This window comes from Musca domestica, unplaced genomic scaffold (genome assembly GCF_030504385.1).
Source record: "Musca domestica strain aabys unplaced genomic scaffold, Musca_domestica.polishedcontigs.V.1.1 6, whole genome shotgun sequence".
Classification (NCBI taxonomy): domain Eukaryota; kingdom Metazoa; phylum Arthropoda; class Insecta; order Diptera; family Muscidae; genus Musca; species Musca domestica.
Genome location: NW_026712363.1, coordinates 24728176 through 24755487, shown reverse-complemented (window position 1 = coordinate 24755487; position 27312 = coordinate 24728176). Strand labels below are relative to the sequence as shown.

General features: G+C 33.2%; 1 protein-coding gene and 2 long non-coding RNA genes across 8 annotated transcripts in view; 2 read left to right on the top strand and 1 right to left on the bottom strand.

Annotated features, from left to right (window-relative positions):
• Positions 1-11201, top strand: part of LOC101890770 (uncharacterized) — a 135181-nt gene extending 123980 nt beyond the window's left edge. For 5 of the 6 annotated variants that reach the window (XM_059129142.1, XM_059129141.1, XM_059129145.1 and 2 more), the window contains 2 exons: positions 8839-9152; positions 10239-11201. In XM_059129142.1, the coding sequence (XP_058985125.1) occupies positions 8839-9152; positions 10239-10517 (593 nt within the window). In that variant the 3' untranslated portion in view covers positions 10518-11201. Of the gene's footprint in view, positions 1-8838; positions 9153-10238 lie in introns of those variants that run through there. The other variant, XM_059129144.1, reaches the window with a different exon arrangement.
• A 4250-nt stretch (positions 11202-15451) lies between these two features.
• LOC131805699 (uncharacterized) lies at positions 15452-16203 on the top strand. Its single transcript, XR_009343780.1, has 3 exons — positions 15452-15778; positions 15839-15958; positions 16023-16203. It is a non-coding gene; the product is annotated as an uncharacterized LOC131805699 (long non-coding RNA).
• Positions 15917-26870, bottom strand: LOC131805700 (uncharacterized). Its single transcript, XR_009343781.1, has 2 exons — positions 16306-26870; positions 15917-16233 (listed from the first exon to the last, which is right to left on the bottom strand). It is a non-coding gene; the product is annotated as an uncharacterized LOC131805700 (long non-coding RNA).
• Between the last annotated feature and the right edge of the window lie 442 nt (positions 26871-27312).

The window sequence follows — 27312 nt, the reverse complement described above, 5'->3', positions numbered from 1 at the left end:
CAAATAAAGTTCTTTCAATAGGAGATCTTCATGGGAACGCCTATTCCTTTTCTTTGATGATTTCGCCAAAAATACATACAATAATGGAGAGCAAATTTTGAGAATGGAAAATGGTGTTCAAATGCGTATTTTTTATGATTTTCAATTAAGAATTACTTTAATTTTGTTTTTAATATGAATTCGAATAAAAATCTCTTTTGACAAAGATAAGTAAGTTTTCGTTCAATGTCAGCGCGATTTATATGTTTGATGTCCGTGTCCGATCGGAAGCACAATTCAAAATTTGTATGTCCCCTTATCAACCTCACGTAAATCATGGAATTGCCATTTCAGATCTTTTATCTTGTTAAATTGTGGGAGAAATTTTCCTAGAGGTTCGGGGGAAATTCGTTATCAACACAGTGATGACAAAATTAGGTATTTACGTGTAACGTAGATTTTGAGGCTAAGGGTTTTATACTTTCGAAAACCGCGTTTATTTAAATTAGCATCAACCTCAGACCATTTCATTGCGACTGCATTCCTTGACAGGTTTGAACCGATATTGTCTAAGGAGTTTGCATGGCAGAAGAATGCGGGTAGATGCATCAACACTTGGAAACATTGATAGTCAAACATTTGTTAATGTTTCTTCAAAAATAGGTTGATTTGTAAATGTTTTCCTATACGACGCCTTTCGGAGGTTGTTGTTATGTACGTTTTTTACAATTTTTAATAATTTTTGATTCAAAAATTTCAATTCCAAAATTGGTTTGACAGTTCATTGTCCCAGCAGCTGTTTCGATGGGTCTACCTGTATTCCTCTACCATGGGAGTTCGAATCGCTCTGACAACACATGCGGTATATTCCTTTAGTAATACGACCCATATGATCGCAATTTGTCAGCTGTTGTTTATACAGGGTGAGATAAAAAACTGCAACAAAGTCAAACGCCATAATTTTTAAATTTTTTTTAATTTTATTAAATGAAAGCAAAAAATGTCGGAAGTAGCATCAAATTTTAGAATAGGTTTAGATTTGTTCGAATTGATCACCTGTGGAACGAATTATGGCCTTCAAACGACCAATGAAACCGTCACACGCTGCCCGAATATTGCTCTTCGATATTTTGGCCCATTCCCGGCGAAGTGCTTGCTTGATTGACACTTTGGCATTTTTTAGTGCCAACCTTGCTTTCTAAAAATACTCCAGACACAATAGTCCAACGGATTGGTATCCGGAGATTTTGATGGCCATTGTGCGCTGAAAATGAAGCGAGGAACCCCATTTTGCAACAATTCTTGGGTGGAGCGTGCTGAGCCTTGTTGGAAAATCTAAGTTCTGCAGCCAAAATGTTTGCGTGCCCAAGTCTTTAATACACCCTTCAGATTATTTTCGCGACAATATTCGGCATTTATTCTGATGCCACGGCCGATTAATACGAGCAGAGAGCGAACATCAGCGGTTATGGCGGCCCACACCATCACCATGACCGGTGTTCGAGTTCTGGTGGCCAACGGAAGGTGAACATTTTCAGCTAACCTCTTTGTTTTTTTTATAAACTGCTGGACAACGAATGTTTTCTCATCGGAGAAAACCAAATTCGGCAGTTCACCACTTTTGGCCAAGCGAAGCAACTCTTTAGCTCTTTTGAGTCTATTTTCTTTTTGTTGCGGTGTAAGTTCTTGCACTTCTTCAATGGAATTTGAATGGCTTTATCCCGAGCTCATTTTTCAATATTTGCCTAATGGAATATTGCGATATGTTCAGCTTACGAACCATTTTCGGCCACTGCGATGCGGGTTTCGATCAAGTTGCTTTTTTACTTTTCGAACCATTTCTGCTGGTTTCTTCCGTTCACTTCCTTGACGTCGGCCTACGCTTCGTTATGGTGTAATTTCAATTCTTGGTATCCGGCTCGAAGGACCAAATGCAAACGAGAAGAGAAACACGATCGCTTCGTTAGGGTGTTATATCAATTCTCTATCCTGGATCCTGCTCTGAGGATCAATGTTTAAATGAGAAAAGAAACACGAGCGCTTGTAATACATTCCTTAAGTACTACTGAAACTAATCTAACTTAACCTAATCGCAGCCACACAATTATTCGTATCTATTTTAATATTGAATGGAGAAGGGCTGTTTGACATTTCATTCAAGTGATCTTGCACATCTACTGAGCGTATCGGTATTTGTGCGCGTGGGTCATAACCTTTGTTATGTAATTTTAGAATATTTATAATTTATTGCCAGATTTTCCCAGCGCCTCAAAGTATTTTGTCCAATTATAATGAGCTGTCACTGAAATAATTTTAACAGCTGTCGGGCGAATGGATTGGAAATGACAACAGTCTGAAGTTGGTTGCAGTTTTTTCATCTCATTATCTCTCTCATATTTTAAAAGCGTATGGCGCCAAATACGCTTAGGTGAAATTAATTAAAATGTGCTATGATGAATCGCTTTCCGAAAAAAAGAATTCTTAGCATACAGTGCGATTAATTTTTAGACCGACATACGTAAGATTTTTCTTTTACGCGACATAGGATAATCCTAAAAAATTGAGGTTATTTTAAACAAATCGAACATACAGAAGCACATAAAACCACACATCAACCATACGAACCAAAAACCAACATTGCCTTAAATGTGCCATAAAACACCAACTGTGATATAAACTTAGAAGAAAAAAAAAACAACAAGAAATAGTTTTTCTTTTAATTTTTCTAGAAATAAATACTGAGTGTATATTATTAATTTTGCTGGCTATATATTTTTTTTTAATTTCAATAAAAATTCAATGTCTTCTATTTGTCTAAACTATACAATTAAAATTAAATACAATTTATGTGTATAACTGTTAATGTGATTATAAGTCTATTTTTAATTTCCAAAACTATTTTTACAAACTATTTTACTACCAAAAACCTTTTTTTTTTTTTTTGTTCAACAACACTTTTTCTCCAACCCTTTTTCTCTCTCTCTCTCTCAATATAAAGGAGAGAGAAGAATAATACACCAACAACTACTGCTAGTATTTTTTTACAGAGAGTTAGTTTGAAGTTTAAATGAAACTAAAACACCAATCAAACAAAAATTCTAAAGAGAAACAACAGAAAACTTTTATTTCAGATTCAGAAAAAACAATGAGAGTGAGCTAAAGAGAATATTGACAAAAAAAGAAAAGAAAAGGTAAAAGAGATATTCAATTCTGTAATAACAAGATGTCAAGATAAACGATAGTGAGCATAAAAAGCAATATGGCGGTGGCTGAGTCCAAGATTTTTTTTTTTATTGAAACATTTTTGTTGATTGTGTTTTCCTATTTGGTTTTGATTTCCATATTTATGTTATCTTTTGGTTCAGTTTTTTTTCCTCTAACAAAAAAAGAGAGTACGAAATATTTTCAAAGAGAATGTTATGTTTGTTTTTATTAATAATTTTTAAAAAATGTCTATTATAACAAAGGATATTAAAATCAAAAATTATAATAAAAATACTTCCTTTTCATCCTGCTCGAAAACATGCAAAACTGCAAACACAAATGAAAGCTGGGCTAATGTAGACAAAAAATACTAAATTTATTTACGAAAAATTTTCTCATCAGGGGCTTGTATTATTGTATCCCACATCACAACAGGAAGGAATGTAACGGTAGGTTGGCACATAACCTTAGTAGAATTTGACTGACCCAAGTCATGAAATTGTCAGCTGATCGAAGTGTTCTCTCAATATATTTACTGATTTGTGGGAAGTAACGTCATTTTGTTGAAATCAAACGTCAGAGAGATAACTGACCTCACATCACGTTTACTCTAGAAAATCCACTCGGTTTCGGTCACGAAAATCGTATTGGATATTATTTGACGTATGCGTCAAATTTAGGGGTTTTCACAAAATCCATGGTAAAAGAACACAGGTAGATGCATAAACGCTTAAAAACTTTGATATGTCAAAATATCTTAAATGTTTCTTAAAAAATAAGTAGTTTTGTATATGTTTTCCTATACGACGCCAATCGGAGGTTGTTATGATATGCATTTTTCAAAAATTTTTACAAATTTGAAAATTTTTTCATTCAAAATTGTTTTGACAGTTCACTGTCCCTGCAGCTGTGTCATTGCAACTACCTGTATTCTTTTACCATGAGTCGTTCCGTACGTCAGTCCGAGTTGCTGTGAACGGCGTCGAAACGACTCTCCACGGTCTTCGAACACTACATTTTCAACCTGCTACATTTTCAACCTGTTCCACGATATCGACAGAAAATTTGTGCGAACGAAAGCTATTCACTCACTTTCGGATCAGAATGCGATCCACTAACATTCGTTCTTTTTTTTTGGCATAGCCATTGACAGCACATATGTAAAACCAATTCCGTCTGATAATGCCTTAAGCTGCTATCAGACAATATACATATGTACTGTCACTTAATGCGCACGATGTGTGCAGCTTCTACACATGGACAATTTTGACAATACATATGAAAAAACATATCGTTCGATAGCAGCTTTAGTTAATAATGAATGCCAAAATGGGTGATGGTGTTGACCATAAAGGTGAGTATACATGAAACTCTTTTGGCTGGCTTAAGTCATTGGATGGCTTCTTGGGAAAAGAACAAAGGAGAGTAGGGCCAAAATCGAACTATGTCTACTTAAAACTGTTTTGTTCCTCTATGAAGAAGCCAGTCGACGACTTAAGCCTGGCAACAAAGTGTTTTATGTATTATCACCTTAAGTTAGCGAGGTGCATGACATATTAATGAGCAGCTTGGCAACATGGAATGGCATATTTTGTGACATTGAAGTGCCGTCGATCGATCGTCTATACCGCGAATTTTGGTACACGATTTGAAGATGCTTCCGTATAAAGTCCAGAGGGTGCATCAGCTGTTAGCTGCTGACCGTCAATCTCGTGTAACATACGCTTATGCAATCCTTAATCACCACCCAGAAGAAGATGACGATTTTTCCTCAAAAATGATCATGAGTGACGAGGCCCATTACACGCTCTCAAATTCACTGTATAGTGTGCTGTTTTAACTGGAGGGGTCATCTGACTTTTTTTCTTCGAAGACGTCGCGGGCCAAACGGTTACGGTTACTATGAGGCATTGATCAACGACTTCTTTTGGCCGCAACTTGATGAGTTGGGATTAGAAAACATGTGGTTCCAACAAGACTGTATAACGGCACTCACTTCACGTGCCAAATACTGAAGAGTGCATTTCCCGGGCGCCTAATCTCTCGTTTTGACTCATTTGCTCTGGTCAGCAAGATCGACTGATTTGACTGCTCCAGACTTCTTTTTGTGGAGCTTTTTGAAGTTTCGGGTTTGCGTCAACAAGCCTCATACTTTTTCAGCTCTTAAAGGCAATATCCGTCAAGAATGTGAGGACCTATCATCCTCCCGGCTGTTTTGGCAAAAGTGATGGAAAATGCCATGGTTATGTTGGGTTAAACGATGCGTCGTTGTTTTGACAACCACTCCAATCGGTGACCTGCTGGTCCATTGTGTTTATCCTATTTGAAGGAACAATTTTTAAAAAGGAAAGAAGGAGAAGTAAGAAAATTGAGAAGAAGGAAGAAGTTAGGAGATGGAGAGAAGAAATTTATAAGAGTATATCTACGTTTTGATCAGCGTGTTGAGATTTTCCGCTTCCTTGTAAAAAGTACGAGCTCAGTTTTAGATCGGTTCACGCCTAGCCCGTTGCATCGGGCCCGTTTAGAAAGTTTAACAAGAACTCCGTGCATGAGATCTGAAACAGTTGCAGGAATTTACCCGCAATCAGCAGAACTGAATCGTCAGCATAAGCCACTACTTTTGTTCCGTCTTGCTCCAGGACTTTTAGTATATCGTTTATCACCAGAAGCCAGAGCAGTGGCGATTAAATCCCTCCTTGTGGGGTGCCTAAGTAACCGATTTCCTGACAGAGCACTCCCCGATGCTTGAGTTGATGATTCTGCTACTGAGCATAACATCAATCCATTCAATTAGGTGTGGTGGTAAAGGCAACCACTAATTGCCTCAAGTGTGACATAGTTGAAGGCCCCTTCTATGTCAAGAAAGGTTGCCAAATTGAAGCACGAGCCAGTCAGGTTCTTCCATGTTGGCATGTTGAGCAGTGCTTAGCGAAGTCAAGGATAGTAGAGATCTGATCTCAATATCTTTAAGAATCTTCAGAGTTTTAAATAGAAAGGGGACTGAAAGAAAGACTGAGAGGCATGTAGTCCTTTGTAAGTGCATGACTTGGCTTCCCTGCCTTGGGAATATAAATTACTGTAACTTACCTCCACAGTGATGGAATGTGAGAAAGACGCAGACAAGCCTAAAAAATCACTTCCAGTGTGGTATCCGTCGATGTATGCTTTAACATGGCGGGAATAACGCCTCCCCTGCCTCACATTACTGATTATGTCGCTCTGTCAATCGATCATTTCTCGCATCTGCGCAGTTCGGAAAGTGAGTACTGGCTAAAAGATTGAGAATCTCTAGACCAGAGTCAGTCCAGCATACATCTTTTCGTTTTATACATCCACAGGATTTGAGGTCCTTTTAAAGAACTTTAAGGAAGCTTTGGAAGTTTCATTGACACATTCTATAGACTCAGTAAAGCTCAACCATGATAATCTTTTGTCCTTCTTGATCTCACTGTTGTACCTGTTGAAAACAGATTTATAAGTCTCTCAGTCCGTACTCAGTTTGATATTGGCGACCCTATTTTATAAGCGTCTACTTACTTTCATAAGATTAGCGAGGTCCTTAGACCATCAAACAGGTTGGCATCTCTTGCCAGGGAAGGTAAGAGGACAAGACAAGAAAATGCCATAAAAAGGGCACTAATGACAACAAAACTATTTTGGCGACCATTTTCATTGACATCCTATTCTCGATTTGATTTAAAAAAAAAGTAAAAGACCAAATAAAAATAATCCAAAAGAAGAACCAAAAAAAATAATTTTTCTATTTTTTGTTATTGCAAAATGGTCAGGCTAACACCTAAGTATAGTCCGGGAATACCTAGGTTTCGGAAAGAGCCACCAATCCTCATCAGTTCCCTTGTTTTTTTGTCTGGGATATTCTCCCCAGAAGTTATTTTAAAAATAACTTCTATGACAAAAAATAATTTTTATCCAAGTGACGAGATCGTAAGCTCTAGCTCTTTTTTTAAATTACGGCCAAAAAAACATCGGAAGTTTATTTTTGCGCCACCTTTATGATTAGCACAGTGGCTCACTGGTGGCGGTTTTTGGTTTTTCTTCCTGTTGCCTTTATTCGATGACAGACTTAGGAGCCGAAAGTCTAGTTTTTAAGGAGGGAATACATAAAGCGCTTTCTTGACTGGCTTAAGTCATCGTCTGGTGTCTTCGGTTATGAACAAAGGAACCCCAATGCCAAAATCGAACTAGGTCAACCCAAAACTCCTTTGTTCCTCTACAGAAGAAGCCAGCCAAATAAGCGCTTTATGTATTCCCACCTTTAGTTTATTTCACTTAATATCAATTTGTGTAGACCCAATGGATTACCTTTCTTGTTGCGTTGTTTGTTGTGTTTGTTTAACAGCTGATCGATTTTCGGCAGAGTTGCCATATGATATTTGTTTAATGCAGCTTAAATTCAGTTTCTTTTCGTGTATAAACAATGAAGATAATGTACGAATTAATTTAAGGTTTCTGTCTTTCTTGGGTATTATACTATCTGGGAAGAAGTTCGTCAGATTGCAAAAGTGAAGACATATAAAGCGATAGGCATCATGGATTTGTTTTTCAATGTCAAGTTATATTTTACTGCTCATGCCCTCCATTTCCTTAGGCTGGTTTAACTTCTCCATTTGTTTTAAATTCGATTAAGGGTTCTTGAAAAATATCCACGTACCCCTTGACACCGTAACCAAAAATCTAATAATAATAGATTATATTACAATCCGACAGCTCCATTGGTTTCTGGACCATTAGCCCAGCTTACGTTTGTTAAAAGCATGTATTTAAAAAAGTTTTTTGAAATCCCAATTTTTTTAAATAATAACAAATAAAAATATTTAAAATTTTTCTCATTAAAGTTACATACACACATACCTATACACCAATTATTGTAAAACTTGTTTATTCTGTAACTTTTCCCCCCCACATTTATAACAACACTTTCTTAAACAATTTATTTTTCAAAATTTCTTTTTTTTATCTTCCAAAAAAATAAAAAATATCTAAATTTTATTCTAAGCTTTTGTTGGCTTCTTTCGGCATTTTTTTAAGCTAATGCATCCCAGAATGATATAAAAAATTTCCAAAAAAAAAAAATTATGAAATGCTTGTTCAAAAAAAAAATTTTTTTTTTGATTTCGAATTTGGAAATTGGCCTAAAGATGGAATATGAATTTGAAAAATAGCTTTTCCCCCCATTTCTTCCCCCCTGTTACACTTTTGTCTCGGACCTTGTAATATAACATTTGTCAAAGCCTTGTTTATTTCTATATTTTTTGTCTTAATCTTAGCTTGATTGCTGCTTTCGAAAGTCCAAAAACAAACTTCCGAAATTTCCGTCTACCCCAACAAAACAACCAACCACAACTCAAAACCAATACCTCCCACCAAATATTTACAAGTTCCCACCCAACCCAAAAAAACAACAAAGAATAAATATTTTTTTCCCAAAACAATAATATTTTTGCAAAATTTTATTTCAATTATTGCTTAAATATTTGTAAAAAAAAACTAAACGCTTTTTTATAAAGTAGTGAAAAAACTCCCCCGAACCTTAAGACCCCTGAAATGTATCGAAAATTTTAATTTTTCCATTGTTTTTCTTTTGTCCTCTCTCTCTTTCTCTCTCTGCAAATGTGACCATAACCACCAAAACAGGTTCTCGAAGACCAAGTCTAGCGTCTGTCCATAGTACAAGTTCGTCCGTTCGCAGTTATAGCATGATGCGTTTCGAAAAGGAACAACAACAGAAGGAAATACGTCATGAGATGAAATTACGTTTGGCCCGATTGCAACAGCAGCAACAACAACAACAATTGGGCCAATATAAACCCCAAATCATAATTGGCGATACGGCCATGACAATGCAACAGCATGGTGTGGCCCTGAATCGCATTACAATGGCCACCCCCAGTCCCATGACGCCCAACTCGACGGATGAACTGTTGCCGGCTGTGGATGAAAATTCAGAGGTGAGTTCTAAAGGAAAAAAAAAACACTTCTTAAGGTGAGAATATACTAAACGCTTTTTGCGCTGGCCTAAAGGTGAGAGTACATAAACAGCTTGAAGTTTATCGTGAAGGGAGGTCAGAGCAGCACTCGAATTCTGCCGTCGTTCTGCCTTTATAATTCGACATTAATATGCCTAGCCATGATTATGTACCCTCACTTAAGTCATCGGCTGGCTTCTGCGGAAAAAAGGAGCGTAGGGTCAAAATCGAACTAAGGCAACCTAAAACGGAAGAGGCCAGCCGATGACTTAAGGTGAGAATACATAAAAGGCTTTTTTTGACTGGCTTAAGTCATTGTCTGGCTTCTTCGGAAAATAACAAAGGAACGTAGGGCCAAAATCGAAATAAGCCAACCTAAAACGGAAGAGGCCAGCCGATGACTTAAGGTGAGAATAAATAAAAGGCTTTTTTTGACTGGCTTAAGTCATTGGCTGGCTTCTTCGGAAAATAACAAAGGAGCGTAAGGCCAAAATCGAACTGAGTCAACCTAAAACGGAAGAGGCTAACCGATGACTTAAGGTGAGAATACATAAAAAGCATTTTTTGACTGGCTTAAGTCATTGGCTGGCTTCTTCGGAAAATGACAAAGGGGCGTAGGGGCAAAATCGAACTAAGACAACCTAAAATGGAAGATGCCAGCCGATGAATTAAAGTGAGAATACATAAAAAGTTTTTTTTAATTGGCTTAAGTCATTGGCTGGCTTCTTCGGAAAATAACAAAGGAGCGTAAGGCCAAAATCGAACTAAGGCAACCTAAAACTCCTTGGTTTCCCTACGAAGAGGCCAGCCGATGTCTTAAGCCAGTCAAAAAACCCTTTTATGTATTCTCGACTTAAGTCATCGGCTGACCTATTCGTAGAGGAACGAATGAGGTAGCCTAAGTTCGACTTTGGCCCTACGCTTCTTTTTTCCGAAGAAACCACCCATCAGTCAAAAAAAACCTTTTATGTCCTCTCACCCTTAAGCTAGTCAAAAAAGTTTTTTATGTTATCTCACCTTTAAAATATTTTCCTAAAAAAGACGTTAACATTCCCCTTTCTTTCTCAGTATCCCCCCACAATGGAACCACAACAAACAACCACAAAAACCGCATGTCCCGAATCGGTGGCATCGGCAACCATAAGTGCTATAAAAAATGCTGCTACCGGCTCCCAGTCAACGGGTGCAAGTCCCAAACAAACAAGTACAACAACACATAATATAACGGCAACTGGTAAAGCTATCAGTGCCGGGCCCGCTCCTACTGCTGCTGCTGCTGCCTCAACAGATATGGCTAATGCTGCTGCTTATATAGGACCCTGCAGTTCATCAACAGAAGCGCTTTAAACATGAACTATATATATACACATACACAAACATACGCTCATACTGAGTAAATATTTATATGTAAATGCTAAGTAAACCTACCCCACCCCCTGGTCTGAGAATATCCCCCTATTTGAAAGTATTATCCTCTATAAGATACAAAAAAGAAACAATTTCAAAAACCCAAAAAAGGCTTAAAAAATATTCAAAACAAAAACGAAAAATAGAAATTATTTTTTAAAAGACAAGAGATAAAACTGATCAAGCATCTAATATGAATGAAGTTTCAGAATAGTAGTATAATAGGGTGGAATGTGGAAATGTTATTTTTTTAAAATTTTAAGTATTCGACGTCATTCGTTCCAAATATATACAAAACTTGCTTCAAGAATTCTGGATACTTACAGCCTGTTCCACGATATCGAAAGAAAAGTAGTGCGAACGAAAACTAGTCACTCAATTTCGTATCAGAATGCGTTCCACTAACATTCGTTCGTTCTTTCGCATAGCATTACGTGACCCAGTGTTGCTAAATATAATTTTGAAAAATTAATCGCGAAACTAAACGAAAAAAGCGCCAAAATGACAGATTTAAACGCCAAAAAGCCGTAAAAATACAACCATACATCAGCTGACTCTCTCTGAAGTGACAGTTCTGTTGTAAACAAAGAAATTGTAAATAAACAAAGAAAATAATATTCCGAGTTTCCCAGTGATTGTGTTCAATTTACTTGTGTTTTAAAAAATGAATATTTCTGTTGAGCTGTATTTTATAGATGACGTCGAGGAGCTTCATTTAAGAAATGCTTCGAATTAGTTTGTTGTTTCTAGCTCCGTCAGACACTCAACTCGGCATAAACCGTCACCTCTTTCTTGCATCCCTTTTTTATTTTCCGCCATTTTCTTTTTTGTGCGGGACTTTAGATCAACCCAAGTCTGTAAATAATAATGCCGGTCAGAAAAATATATCGCAAGTCGAGTTTTCTGACTTATGCCATGTTTACGTTAGAACTTTTTGTAGGGTTAACCTACTTTAAAAGGATTTATTTGAAGTATAAGTAATGGATATGACAATTTAAATCCAAATCCAGTGGGTTAACCCTTTTATATGTAAACGTACTGTTACCTTTTTCCAACCTGCAATTGTGCAAAAAGAAGGACCCATGGTATGTAACGTAAAACATATTTTTTTTCCAGTGGTCTTCTTCAAGGGTTTGTCTATGTATATATAGGCACCCCTCTGGCGAACTCAGGATTCTCCTCCATATAATTAACTAGTGCCCACAGCTGTGTAGTAGATGATTTTTTCATGCTGGAATTAAAGAAATAAAAATTTTATTTGTTGTCGACATATTATAATTTTATTTATTATTTTTACTCTTCTTTTTGTTTACATTTTCAGTCATAGCCATATTTATGTTGAAACAATTCTCCTGAATTATAATCAGATGACAGCAAACACACAAGTGACTTATTTTGACATTTGTATTCGCATGCGTGAGAAAGAAAAAATATAGTGGAATGCAAAATTACACTAAAATGCTTACGCATGGTAGAAGAATACAGGTAGAAACATCAACGCTTGGGAACATTGATATGTGAAAAATTTTCAATATCTTTTCAAATATAAGTAGATTTTTATATGTTTTCTTGCACGACGTCAATCAGAGTTCATTTTAATACGCGGTTTTCAACAAGTTTTACAAATTCAAATAAGTTTACATTTAACATTATCCATTCCATGATTGGTTTGACAGTTCATTGTTCCTGCAGCTGTGTCGATGCGTTTACCTATATTCTTCTACCATGTGCTTACGTTTTCGTTCGCTTTGATTTGATCGAATGATTTTTCGTTCTGATAGATTTTAGTGGGACAGAAATCAGCTGTTTGTCGTGTATAAGGTGTGCGAACGTGTTCTTTCGATATCGTGAAACAGGCTGTTATTTATTTAACCAGTCGACTCTACACATTTGTTTTGTTTTAAATGACATTCGTTGTGTCTGCTTTTCTATTTCTTTTAATGGCGGACAAATTGTTTTATTTTGACAATCAGCTGATTGCTTGATAGTTTCTCAGGGACAGTATTCTTGAAAAAGAGAGCAAAGCTGGCTTACACTCTCAGAAAGAAGGTGATCGACAAATGCTGTCGTAAAAGTAACCTGACAATTATGAGTATTTTATGTCTTGTCCTGGGATTTGACATTGCTATTTTAGGTCTGTTTGTTAACTCTTCCTGCTGAAATTGTCCATAAACTTCTTGGTGAGAGAATAATAACCATGGTAGAAGAATACAGGTAAGTGCAACAATGCTTAGGAACATTGATATGTCAAAAGTTTAATAATGTTACTTTTTTCAAACATAAGTTGATTTTTATAAATTTTCTTATAAAGCGTCAAACGTTTTCAACAATTTGAACAATTTTTCATTTAAAATTTTCAATTTCAAAATTAGTTTGACAGTTCAACTGTGTCGATGTGTCTACCTGTATTCTTCTACCATGGTAATAACCTTGGACAGAGTTAATGCGCATTTCAGCATCTGCATTTCTTCAAATGGCACGTGTTTATTTAATTTTTCTGAATTTTAAAATACTTTTTCCTATTTTAAAACGGAGTTCCTTTCACCATTTTGTAGTTTTCTATTACGGTGTTTTCCCGATTGTGAGTCGGCAACCGTTTCGATTAGGGATACGCAATGCGATTGAAATGAAATTACCTACCTGATATTCACAAACGTAAACAATAGTCAACAGCTGACTGCAGCGTTGCCATATTAAATTTTGTATAATGTCGTATGAATTCAGTTTAATTTCATGCATTTATAATGAGAATAATTAAGTCACTAAGTGTAAATTAAAAGGCGTGTCGCAAAATCGTATCGCAATGTGTTGAATTCCGTAATTCAAAATCTTTCGGTTTTGTTTTAGCTTCTTCAAATTTCGTATGTTTTGGTGAACTTCGAGTTAAGTGTAAATATGGTAACATTACATATTCGATATGGTAACAGGACGAATGAATGAGAAATCAAAACAAAACACATGATTTGTGCGAAAAAAGAAAGTTCATTTTGATAATTTTTAAGCAATGTCGGGAGTTTCGATGATTTCTGTAATAGAGGCGCAAGGTAATGAACGCAATACGGAAGAATACGCCGAAGGAATTTAAGAGATGCTCTCTCCATAAAATCTTTGAACATTGATGTGGCAACACTTTGTTAACAATTGGCTTCGTCAATTGAGAAACCATTAAAATTTTCTATTTATTTTAAATAAAAGATAAAAAATGCAAAAAAAAAAAAACATTTTTATTACTTAAAAGTGTTTTAAAGTTATCAGTTTCCATAAAAATACTATTTCATTTGCAAAAACAAAAGTGGTTTTAAACCGAAAAATGCGTTGTTCGTTATTTGAAGAAGCAAACAAGTAAGCAAAGGCTACAGTCGAGCGGGGCCGACCGTTGAATACCCTACAACACTATAATAAATGTTACAGTTTATGTAGACGAGATACTCGAAAGAATTCCACAAGATATTGTGACAAATAATAAATGAAAACCATCAGGTTTCGTTCTCTAATTTTCGAATAATAGCAACATAAACTAATTGGCTCATTCCCAATTTATTGGCAGATTTTGCACGTGAATGGTCTTTCTAGATCTGGAACCAATATTTCCCAAAGACCTATAATCTCTCAGAAGTGGCAAAAGGTTAACATTTATTATTGGTTTTTGACTAAAACCCATCTATATGAGATACAGACATTTGACTATATTCTTCAACGAAATCAGCCTTAATGAAATAGTCAGAAGTGCGTCTTTCCTGTATTTGTTAATTCTCCAAAAATTCACTGGAATGGATATTTTCGTATTTTGTCTACAAAAGTTGGCAAACTATTTCACACATTGAATATTTTTGGATGGTCATCCAAAACTATTTGGCTTTTGCAATGTCCGGTAACATCCATTCAAATTCGCGTGAGGATCGGGCGATAATTACGACTTGCTGACAATTATGCAGTTTTTTTGTCCATTTCAACCCCTTAATATATGGCGATTATCTCCAAAAAGAGTAGGATTCTATTCTGACCCTCATCTTATCCCCATGCAAAATTTCATAAGGATCGGGCCATAAATGCGATCTGTATATGATATCCTGATATCCTAACTACTTAGTTTTGTTAGCTGTAGAAATATTAATAAATGTTTAATTCAAAATGAAAATATGCCAAAAATATGACAAAATTGAAAAAATATGAGAAAATGTTAGAAAATCAATATTTTCATAATTAGAGAGAGATATTTTTATGCAATTTTTTAGACGTTTTTTCTTTCCTGCCAAGAGGCCATTTTGAATTACTGAAAACTGTCGAAATCAGTTCAGCCGTTCTCGACATATAAGATATCTTTCAAGCATATCTTCTTTGATAGACATATATATCGCACATATTTTGCTATATATCCGATTTGATGGATGTTAACATCAATGTAAAGATCAGAAGTAACCTTGACATGGCTTTGTGATTTCGCCGGGATTTAAAATATTCGCAGTTTAATGAAAAATTTTGAATTTTTTCAACACAAAAGATATGGTCTATTTTACCCGATAAATATTATCCGATGACCACCCAAATTGGTAGGCTTCTTCCTCGCCTTAAACTCCAGCTACATGCGAAATTCCGCCTCGATTGGTCTATAATTTCGACTTGTATAGCTACTGCAAAATCCGACATTTTTTCAGTATTGGGTCCATTTCAACCCCTAAACATTTGGCGATCATCTCCAAAAGCAATAGGCGTCTATTCTGACCCTAACCCCACCTTCGTGCAAAATTTCGTAAGGATCGGGCCATAATTGCGACCTGTAGAGTGATTACAAATTAACATGGACAGACGGACGGACGGACATACATAGCTAGATCGACTCAGCTCGGCGAGCTAGGAAGATCCATATATACTTTCCTATATGGGAAACCAATATTTCGAGGTGTTACATAATTTTTGGCCCAATCAAACTTATAATACCCCCAACACATACAGCCTGTTCCACGATCTCGAAAGAAAATTTGTGCGAACGAAGGCTACTCACTCACTTTCGTATAAGAATGCGTTCCACTAACTTTTGTTCTTTCTTTCGCATAGCCTTACGTGATTCAGTGTTGCTAAATATTTTTTTTGGAAAAATTAATCGCGAAATAAGGCAAAAAAGCGCCAAATGTCTAATTTAAACGCGAAAAAGCAGCAGTGGCTCTGTCTCAACTGACATTTCAGTTGTAAACAAACAAATTGTAAATAAACAAACAAAATAAAAATTCTAGTGATTGTGTTCAAACTATTTGTGCTCTTAGAAAATAAAAAAAGAATATTTCCGTAGCCCTATTTTTTATGGATGATGTGGAGGAGGTTCAAAATGTGCCACGGAGGCATTTAAGAGATGCTTCGAATTTATTTGAAGTACCTAACAACCAGTAAGTATGATTGTATTTTTACATTTTTGAAATAATAAAAAATAATAATAATAATTTTTTCAAGGTTTGTGGCCAATTTTCGTGTGTCGAAGGAAGTTTTCGGGCTCTTTTGGATATGATGGAAGAGAAGTGGGTGCCCGGTTGCAGAACTACCCAAATCCGCCCCGATTTAAAACTTCTTCTGCTGCTTCCAAAAATTGGCACTCCTCTGGCGAACCCAGGATTCTCCTCCATATACTAGTGCCCGCAGCTGTGTAGTTGATGATTTTTTCGTGCTGGAATTGAGAAAATAAAAAAATATATATTTGTTGTTCACATATTAAATTGCATTTATTATTTTTACTTACATTTTTGTTTCCATTTTCAATCAAGCAATGTTTATGTTAAAACCATTTTCCTTAATTGTTATTATACGATAGCAAACACACAAGTGACTGATTTTGACATTTGTGTTCGCATGCGTACGAAAGAAAAAAGATAGTGGAACGCAAAATTACACTGAAACGCTTACGTTTTCGTTCGCTTTGATTTTCGTGCAAATTTTCGTTCTGATGGATTTTAGTGGAACGGAAATCAGCTGTTTGTCGTGTAAAAGTTGTGCGAACGTGTTCTTTCGATATCGTGGAACTGGCTGATAGTGTTGTAGGGTATAAATACGGAATTAAAATCACTACGGAATTAAAATCACTGTCAACATTTCTTTCTCTCTAATTGCTATTTTTTGCAGAAGGAATTGTTCGCTCCTACCGTTCTCAAAAAAAAAAATCTTTCAAAATTTCAATTTATTTGATTTGACAGTTCATTGTCCCAGCAGATGTGTCGATGCGACTACCTGTATTCTTCTACCATGGTACATATGTTCTTTATCGATCACGAGATCCCTATTTTTCGTCGTAAAAATATAATTTAATCGGAAGTTATTGTCGGTAACTCAAAAAATGTGTTAGGAAATCCCAATACAGAGGAAAATTTGACGACTTACTGAGAGTTTGTGAATACTTTCTGGGAAACAATTCAAATCTGATCAGCTGAGTTAAAATAAGCAGTTTTGTGACCAATCTAAACATGTCTAAAACTTCAATTTTTTGTCAGACAACAATTGAGTAGTTTTCAATATAAAACTTGCAATTTTGATTTAATTTTTTCTAAGCTTTCGTCGTTTAATACTTTGGTGATTGTAAAAATTATTTTCATAATGACTTCTCTTTACCATTTCCGCCCTTTTTATGCCGGTAACAGTTTATTGTAAAATGAATATTTCTATCTATTTGTACGTACTTTTGTTTGTAGATCCCGCCCCCTACTTCTTTGAAAACTAAAGTTAGTGTTAAACAAAATATGAAAAATAAGATTTCTGAAATGTAGCTAAGATTAAAAACAAATAAGTGAATATAATTTTTGTTACCTAGTTTAAAACTAACCATTAAAAAGAAATATACGAAATAAATTATTTAAAAAAAATGATAGAAAAAAACAATAAAAGCCCATAAAAGTTGTAATATTTTTTATACCAACTTTTAGAAGTTTTTGAATTAAAAAAAAAGAATTAGACTTGATGAGTGCATACATGAATATATATTTTTTTGTATTTAACATCAGAGAAGAGATCTTCTAGAAGACATATACATATGTGTAATTTTGTTGTTTGTTTGTAAGTTTGTAAATACATATTAGATTGATATATAATGACAAATTGTTCATCAGTTCGTTGTCATCTTATATTATTTTTAAAAATTGTTGTTTTTTTTAATTTAAGAAATGACGATGAAATATTCTTACAAATTGAAATACGTGTGAATGAAAATTCAGACAATGCATTGGGGTTAACTCATGGTAGAAGAATACAGGTAGATGCATCAACACTGGAGAACATTGATATGTCAAAAAATTTCAAATGTTTTTCATATATAAGTAAATTTTTATATGTTTTCTTATACGACGTCAATCGAAGGTTATTAATATGCGTTTTTTTTTTTAAATTTACAAATTTGAATATTATTTCAATCAAAAATTCCAATTTCGAAATTGGTTTGACAGTTCATTGTCCCATCAGCTGTGTCGATGCGATTACCTGTATTCTTCCACCACGGGTGAACTTAAAGGACGGCATTCAACTAGCACTGGTATGTCTATAGTACGATTTTCCAACTAGTTAACGACAATTTAAACACAAAATAACGGTTGTTAAAAATTTTTGATGTGCATTTTTGGTCAATGTCGACATTTTGATGTTCATTATTAAGAAATAAATACTAGAACTAAAACCAAGAGAATAATTGCATATTATTTGGATCGAATAAAAAGTCGATAAAAATCTAAATCTAAAAATCTCTAAATCAAAAATCGATTGCAATGAGTGGATTTTACGATTATGACAACTGGCAAAAGTTGTTTTCGTTTTTAACGCCAAAAGTTAATCAGTCGAAAGTCGACCTACGTAGCCCTAATCTGGTTAATGTCAAAGACATAGAAGTGTAAAGATAGGACGAGGCAGAGTCAAAATATGGCAACCCTGTGAAAATACCTCTGTTGTTATGATATCGCATGGTAGAAAAATACAGGTAGATGCATCAACGCTTGGGAGCATTGATATGTCAAATATAAGTAGATTTTTGTATGTTTCCTTATACGACACAAATCGTGGGTTGTAAAGACATGCATTTTTCAACACTTTTTACAAATTTAAATAATTTTTCATTCAACATTTTCAATTCCAAAATTTGTTTGACAGTTCATTGTCCCAGCAGCTGCGTCGATGCATCTACCTATATTCTTCTACCATGTGATATCGTAACAACATAGTTAGCAATGTTAAGCGGTTTAAACCGCTTACGAAATATGTAATTAATTGGGAAAGTCTATGGAATAGAATTTTGAAATCCTATTTTTGGATTTTTCAATCTTTTATTTGTCATTTTTTCTATAAATGTGGTTTTTATATTAACATGTTCCTGTCATGAGCTGTTATTCTAGATAGTATAAACACAAACCATCTACTCAGAATGCATTTTGTCTAATCTTTACCATTTTAGGCCTAGTCTTTACCATTTTAGGTCTTTGCCAATGTCCGTTGAACCACCATGGTAGAAGAATGCAGGGAGATGCATTAACGCTTGCGAACATTGATATGTCAAACATTTTAAAATGTTTATTAAAAAATATGTAGATTTTTATAAGTAAGTCATCATTCGGAGGTTGTTGAGAAGAAGAAGAGAAGAATTTAGGTAGACGCGTCGACACAGCTGCTGGGACAATGAACTGTCAAACCAATTTTGGAATTGAAAATGTTGAATGAAAAATTATTTACATTTGTAAAAATTGTTGAAAAAGGCGAATTATAATAGCCTCCGAATGATGTAGTATAAGAAAACATATAAAAATGTACTCATATTTGAAGAAACATTTAATTTTTTTTGACATATCAATGCTCCCAAGCGTTGATGCATTTACCTGTATTCTTCTACCATAGGTCTACTCAAAATTATAAGGGTTAACCCGGGCAGAGTTTGATATGTCAAGGTACTTTTGGATCTGTAAGAAAATTTCTAATCGTCATTTTAAACTTTTTATTTTAATCATATTTTTCTCAACAGCAAATTGACTACAATAATTTATTAAATTAAAAAATCTAAAAAAAACACGCAAAAAATAAAAACTAAAATAATAATTTAGGGTATCTGGTCAAAAAGAGTGTCATAGCTACTCGGTTTTGACACAACATCATTGCCATGTCAAAAAAAGTAGGCACTAAATGCCATCATTGCCATAGTCGCATCGACACAGCTGCTGGCACAATGAACTGTCAAACCAATTTCGGAATTGAAATTTTTGAATGAAAAATTATTCAAGTTTTTAAAAAATGTTGGGAAATACATATTATAATCTAAACCGCCGATTGATATCGTACAATAAAACATACAAAAATTTACTTATATTTGGAAAAAACTTTTAAAAATTTTTGACATGTCAATATTCCCAAGCGTGGATGTGTCAATTTTTTATGATTTTTTTTAAAAATAGGTCGATTTTCATATGTTTTCTTTTACGACGCCTATCAGAGGTTATTAAGATATGCATTTTTTTACAATTTTTATAAAATTGAATATTTTTTCATTCAAAATTTTCAATTCCAAAATTGATTTGACAATTGTCCCAGCAGCTGTGTCGATGCTACTGTACTTTTCTATCATGGTCTAGACTTACTAAATCAAATGGGTTTTAACTGTCAACTCCATTACGTAAACGTCAAATGTCAAATCGACACTTAAATTCAGTGAATTTCCACTGGTTTTATTATGTGTTTAAATGTGCGAAATCCACTCGTTCTCAAGTGTCAATTCCATAGGGTATACATCAAATATACACAGGATTTATGAATGCGACTTACGTGACGCTATACGCTATGGGTTTGACATTTGAAATTGAGGGGATTTAATAGTCTAAACATGTACTAGGGCGTTTAAGGCTAATTCTACGTTGAAGTTCTTTACCGTCTCAAATGAACTTTCACGATCCTTTTGACGCAGGTGAATTAATTAATTAATTTGCGTGATCAAAATCTTAAATGTAGACATTACCTAAAGGTGAGAATACCTTGAACGCTTTTTGGACTGGCTTTAATCATCGGCTGGGTTCTTCGGAAAAGAATAAAGGAGCGTAAGGTCAAAACCAAAGGTAAAAGAATTCAGGTAGATGCATCAGCGCTTGGAAATATTGATATGTCAAAAAATTTTGAATGTTCTTTCAAATATCAGTACGTTTTCTGATGCGACGTCATTCGGAGGTTATTATAATTGGCGTTTTTCCAAATTTAAATAAATTTTCATTCAACATATTCGATTCCAAAATTAGTTTGACAGTTCATTATCCCAGCAGCTGTGTCGATGCGTCTACCTATATTCTTCTACCATGTCAAAACCGAACTAAGTCAACCTGAAACTACTTTTACTCTGCGAAGAAATCATCCGATGACTTAGACAAGTTAAAGGGCGTTTTATGTATTCTCACCTTAACGCTGGCAATTGCCATCTACCCTTAGTTTTAAGGAAACTTATATACAACGTGTAGACTTGTAAAGAATTTAATATTGAATTTACAATAAGGTTTAAAAAACATATTCGAATTGCATATTTTTTATTAAGAAAATAAAAAAACAAACAAATAATAAAGGTAATTAACAAAAAAAAATATTAAACAAAATAAATAACAATTATGACTAAAGGAAATGAACTGCAAACGAATCAAATAGAAACAAAAAATAAAAAAACAAAACATAAATTCGGTAATTTTGTTGTTGTTTTCTTTTGAACAATTTGAAAAAAAAGAGAAAAATAGTGAAAAAAGTAAATAATCCTCTTCCAAGAGTTTCATTTCTAAATCCCGAAAACAATAATAAATAAAAAGAAACTTCTTGAAAACAAATACTATAAGATTAATAAACAGAATGACAATTAAAAACAAAAAAAAAGAAAAACAAAACAAAACAAAAATCTAATGCAAACCGAATCAATAAATTACATGACAAAGCAAAGTGAAAATGTAAACCACCACCAAAACAAAGCATAAGAAAAAATCGCAAAACATAACCTCAATCTAACAATGAAACATAACCTAAAACGGCTCATTAAATGCATACATACATACGCATTAACCCCTGCATTGAAAAAAAAAACTTAAAGAGAAAACAAAAACCTAAAAACAAAATAAAGTATTCTATACAAGTTTTGGAAAACAAACAACATTTTTGGTTGTCTCCTTCCCCCCATAACAATACAAATAAAAGGATAATAAAAATAAACAAAAAACAAATTCTTCAATTAGTCAATAAAAAATCTAGAAAAAATAAATCTAACAATTTCAATAGTTATTGAATTATAGAACAAACGAAAACCAATCTGTAATGAAAAGAAACAAATTAATAAATTTAATTTTAGTTTTCGATAGTTAGTGACGTTATTTCAAGTTCTGTTTTAAGAAAATATATAATGACATATATTTCAATGATATTTGGATGATATTTCGAAAGCTATAGGAATCAATTTTTTTCAATAAAAGCGTGTTTCCCTCACTAGTCCTTTGATTAACGAACTAAAGGCAAAGGTGAGAATACATAAAACGCTCTTTTGACTGACATAAGTCATAGACTGGTTTCATCGGAAAAGAACAAAGAGCGTATGACCAAAATCGAACTAAGTCAATCTAAAACTCATTTGTTCCTCTGCGAAGAAGCCAACCGATGACTGAAGTCAGAAAAGAGTTTTATGTATTCTTAGCTTAAAGCAGATCAAAGCTTACATCGTAACTTCGGCGTGAAAATACAATACTGTTGCCACTTGCAGCTGACACAGTGGTGTATTTTCAGAACAGATTTATTTTAAATACGGAACGTAATCCACATACTAATGATATGCAACTATGTTTTTGACTTAAAAAAGCATCAAAAATAAGTAGATTTTTAAATGTTTTCTAATACGATGTAAATCGGAAGTTGTAATGATATGTATTTTTTCAAAAATTTTTACAAATTTCAATAATTTTTTATTCACGATTTTCAATATCAAAATCGGTTTGACAGTTCATTGTTTCAGCAGCTGTGTCGATGCGACTACCTGTATTCTTCTACCATGGTATACATCAAATATCCGCAGGATTTATTAATACAATTTGCGTGGCGTATACACTATGGGACTGATTTTTGAAATCGAGTGGATTTGGTAGTCTAAACGTACACTACGTCGTTTAAGGTTTTAACTTTCACGATCTTTTCTTTTTACTAATGATATGCAACTACTCTTTTGACTTAAAAAGCACTACAAAAATATAAACTGTTTTCGCAAAACGTTTGTTTACAACGAAGAATAGAACAAAATGAAGTACCAATTTGAAAAAAAAATGTAGAAAGAAAATAGTGAGAGAAAATAATTTACTTTTTTTAATAAAACAATTTATTTATTTGTCGATTTTCATACGAAAAGTAGTAACTTAAGAAGAAACGCACAAGGAGAAGAAATATTTCTGTCATGTTTGTCAAAATGGTAGAAGAATACAGGTAGATGCATCAACGCTTGGGAACATTGATATGTCAAAAATTATAAAACGTTCTGTCAAATACAAGTAGATTTGTATAAGTTTTCTTATACGATGTCAATTGGAGGTTGTTGTGATATGCATTTTTCATCAATTTTTATAAATTTGAATAATATTTCATTCAAAATTTTCAATTCCAATATTGGATTGACAGTTCATTGTACCGTTGATGCGTCTACCTGTATTCTTCTACCATGGGCCATAAAAATAAGAGGTTGGCATGAAATATTATAGCATGCACAAGTCATGGGAAAACTTTCTTTGAAAAAGGAGCGCGTGCATCTGGGAATATCATATTCCTAAAGCATTTCTTGTCTTCTTTATATAAATTTTTGGCACTAGAAAAAGAATTCTTAAAAATGTAGGTATTGAAGATCATTTTGTTTCTTTATTTAACCTATAATTTTAAACAAATGTTTCATCAGTTCTTTGATTATACATTGAAGCTTGGAAACATTGACACGTCCAAAATTTTTAAATGTTTATTCAACGCCAATCGGAGGTTGTTACGATATGCGTTTTTTTAAAAATTTTTAAAAAATTTAATAATTTTTCATTCAAAATTTTCAATTCAAAAATTGTCCCAGCAGCTGTGTAGATGCAACTACCCGTATTCTTCTACCATGGAAATAAGTAAATACTTGCTTAAAAGTATCAATTTGCTCCATGTTTTTTTTTTTTATTTTCACAAAATATTTCGCGATATTTATCATTTTTTTCCTCTTTTGTTTGTATTCGCAACTAAAAATCTTCTGACAATTTATACACTGACGGAGTGTATCTAGACACACAAGATAAACCCACTGGATCTAATAAATTCAATGGGTTACTCTGTAATAGTATAAACGCGCTATAAGCATTGATCTGTTTCACCCACAAAAGTTACGATTTTAACGGAATTAGTTCAGCATCATTTCAGTGAATCGTTTATTTGAACAGTGACGTTATTAAATCTGCTATCAGACAATGAAACATGGACGACATTTCAAAGGTGAAATACGTGAGCAAAGTATATGTGTCATTTTTCGATCATAGCGAGCCCTATTTTCATCAGAAAAATATAATCTAATCAAAAGTGTTTTTTTTTTTTTGTTGTTCTAAATTATGTTAAGTTAAATTTGTACTAAAAAGTCATACATAATGTATTATATATTTTTTTTAAAAAAATACAATATAATGACAACATAGGCAAAGGATAAAAAACATATGAAAGTGTGTGATAGCAAGAATTATGGGTCATATGTAAAATTACAATTTTGACATACACACGGAAATACGCATAGATATTCAAAGTGACATACATAACATATGACATACATATGTAAAACACTTATGCCATGTTTACGTTAGAACTTTTTGTAGGGTTAACCTACTTTGAAAGGATTTATTTGAAGTAAAAGTAATGGATATGACAATTTAAATCCAAATCCAGTGGGTTAACCCTCATATATATAAACGTACTTTTATTGTCTGAAAGCAGTTAAAAATGTTAGCTTTTGTTGTTGGTTGAATTTTTCGAACAGATTGCTAGACTTCAAGCTGCTTATGTTACGAGTTTTAGGTTGACTTAGTTCGAGTGTAACTCTACGCTCCTTTGTTTTTTTTACAAATAAGTCAGCCGATGGCTTAAGCCAGTCAGAAAAGCGTTTTATGTATTCCTACCATTGGAATTTGAATCATGCCAAAATAATACAGGTGCAGGTACAATGAAATGTGAAAAGATGTTCGTAATTCAAATTTCTGAATGAAAAATGATTTAACTAAATTTGTGGGAACACACATAGTCTCTGAAAGATCCAAACAATAACTAATAGAACATTTATAATATTAAATATGAACAAAGATTAAGCAACTACAACGCCATTGCCGAAACAAGTGCGACTTTGAAGTGTGCCGTCAAAAAATATGAACAGTGTTGCATTTCATTGTTATATAGATTCCGTAGCGGATTTAAAACAAATTTAAAATTTAAAACAAAAAATTTAAAACAAATCATGAGAAGATTTATTTTTCCATGGTAAATCCCATGGTAGAAGAATATAGGTAGATGCATCAACGCTTGGGAACATTGATATGTCAAAATTTTCAAAATGTTTTGTCAAAAATAAGTAGATTTTTATATGTTGTCTTATACGACGCAATTCGGAGGTTTATATAATATGTATCTTTCAACAATTTTTACAAACTTCAATAATTTTTCATTCAATATTTTCAATTTCAAAATTAGTTTGACAGTTCATTGTCCCAGCAGCTGTGTCGATGTGACTACCTGTATTCTTCTACCATGGCAAAAAGTTGATATTTATGAATAAGATTTGCATTCGAAATCGAGTGGGTTTAGTTATCAAAACGCGCTATTAGTCTCACATTTAAGTCCTATAACAGTTGGATTTTTATTTTTCGAAATCATTCAAATATCTTAAAAAAATCATGTTTATAATTTGTGATATTTTTCGAATCCATAACTCTAATATCTTAAACAAATACCAACATGTTGAAGAAACTTGCCTACATTGTTTTTTTAATTAGAAATCTCAGTATTGATTTAAAATGTTTATATTTAAAATTTATATTAGATTTTCAGAAATCAACTAGAAAACTAAAGTTCTTTACAAACCCTACTTAACAAAACTTTCCAATTAAATATGGGTCATCTTCCAGAAGATTCCCAACTTATATATGTTTGATGCTATACAATGATATATATTTTCTTTAGTAAGAGTACATATCGTAAGGAAATCAATATTTTGTTCCTTTGTATATTTTTCCCAGTAACGTTTCTAGGTACAAAACAAAACTAATTGTTTGCAATAATATTTGTTAATGATATTTAATGTTTTTGTTTGTTTCTTTTTTTTTTTTTTGTAATAAACTCTAGTGAAATATTAACAACAATAATAATTATAAAAAGAAACGTAAATTAAAAAAAACAATACTTATAAATAAATGTAATTGAAAAATGAAAGCAGGAAAGAAAATAATAACAAAAACACATATTTGAAATAATAAAAAAAATGTTGAAATAGTTTAAACAAAATATTCGGGGAACATTTGTTTTATTTATTGGGGTGGGGGAAGAAAAGAGGATTTATAAACGAAGCAATCATGGAATTCCATTACAAATTAAGAGCTATATATGGGTATATACAGACATTAATGAAATGAGCAAAACAAAATTACGTTTACATACAAAATCTCTACCCATTTAACCAATCATAATAAATTTAAGATATGTTTTATTTTGTCAGATTTATTGTGATTGGTCAATTATCAAGGATATTACGGGGAGAGAGTTTGTATGTAAACGTACTTTAAAACTTATTTAATGTATGCTTAGAGTAAGTTTAGACTACTAAATCCACTCGTTTTCAAATGTCAATTCTATAGCGTATACGTCATGGTAGAAGAATACAGGTAGATGCATAAACGCTTGGGATATGACTAGATTTTTTTTTAAAAAATAGGTAGATTTTTATGAGTTTTCTTATACAACACCAATCGAAAGTTGTTATGATATGCATTTTTTAACCGCATTTACAATTTTTAATATTTTTTATTTAAAATTTTCAATTTCAAAATTGGTTTGACAGTTCATTGTCCCAGCAGCTGTGTCGATGCAACTAACTGTATTCTTCTACCATAGCGTATACTTCACGTACATCCAGTGGTTATTATCAAACGTATACTCCACGAAATTGACATTTGAAATAGATTTATTATTTACTTTTTATAAGTTGTGAAGTGCGTGGTAGAACAACGCTTGGAAACATTGATATGTCAAAATTTTTAAAATGTATTTTCAAAAATAAGTATATATTTTTTTTCTTATACGACACCAATCAGAGGTTGTTATGATATGCATTTTCTGCAATTTTTAGAAATATGAAAAAATTTTCATTTAAAAATTTCAATTTCAAAATCGATTTGACAGTTTATTGTCCCAGCAGCTGTATTCTTCTACCATGGTATACATATACTTTTTCGATCACAGTGAGCCCTATTTATAATAATAGACATACATAGCACGCCATTTGCAAATTGTCTTGGACACTGTTTGATAGATAGTCTGAGCCATAGCAGAAAAATACAGGTAAATGCATCAATGCTTGGGAGCATTGATATGTTCTTTCAAATATAAGTAGATTTTTAAATGTTTTCATATACGACGTCATTCGGAAGTTTTTATAATTCGGATTTTTCAACAATTTTTACAAATTTAAATAATTTTTCATTCAATATCATCAATTCCAAAATTGGTTTGACAGTTC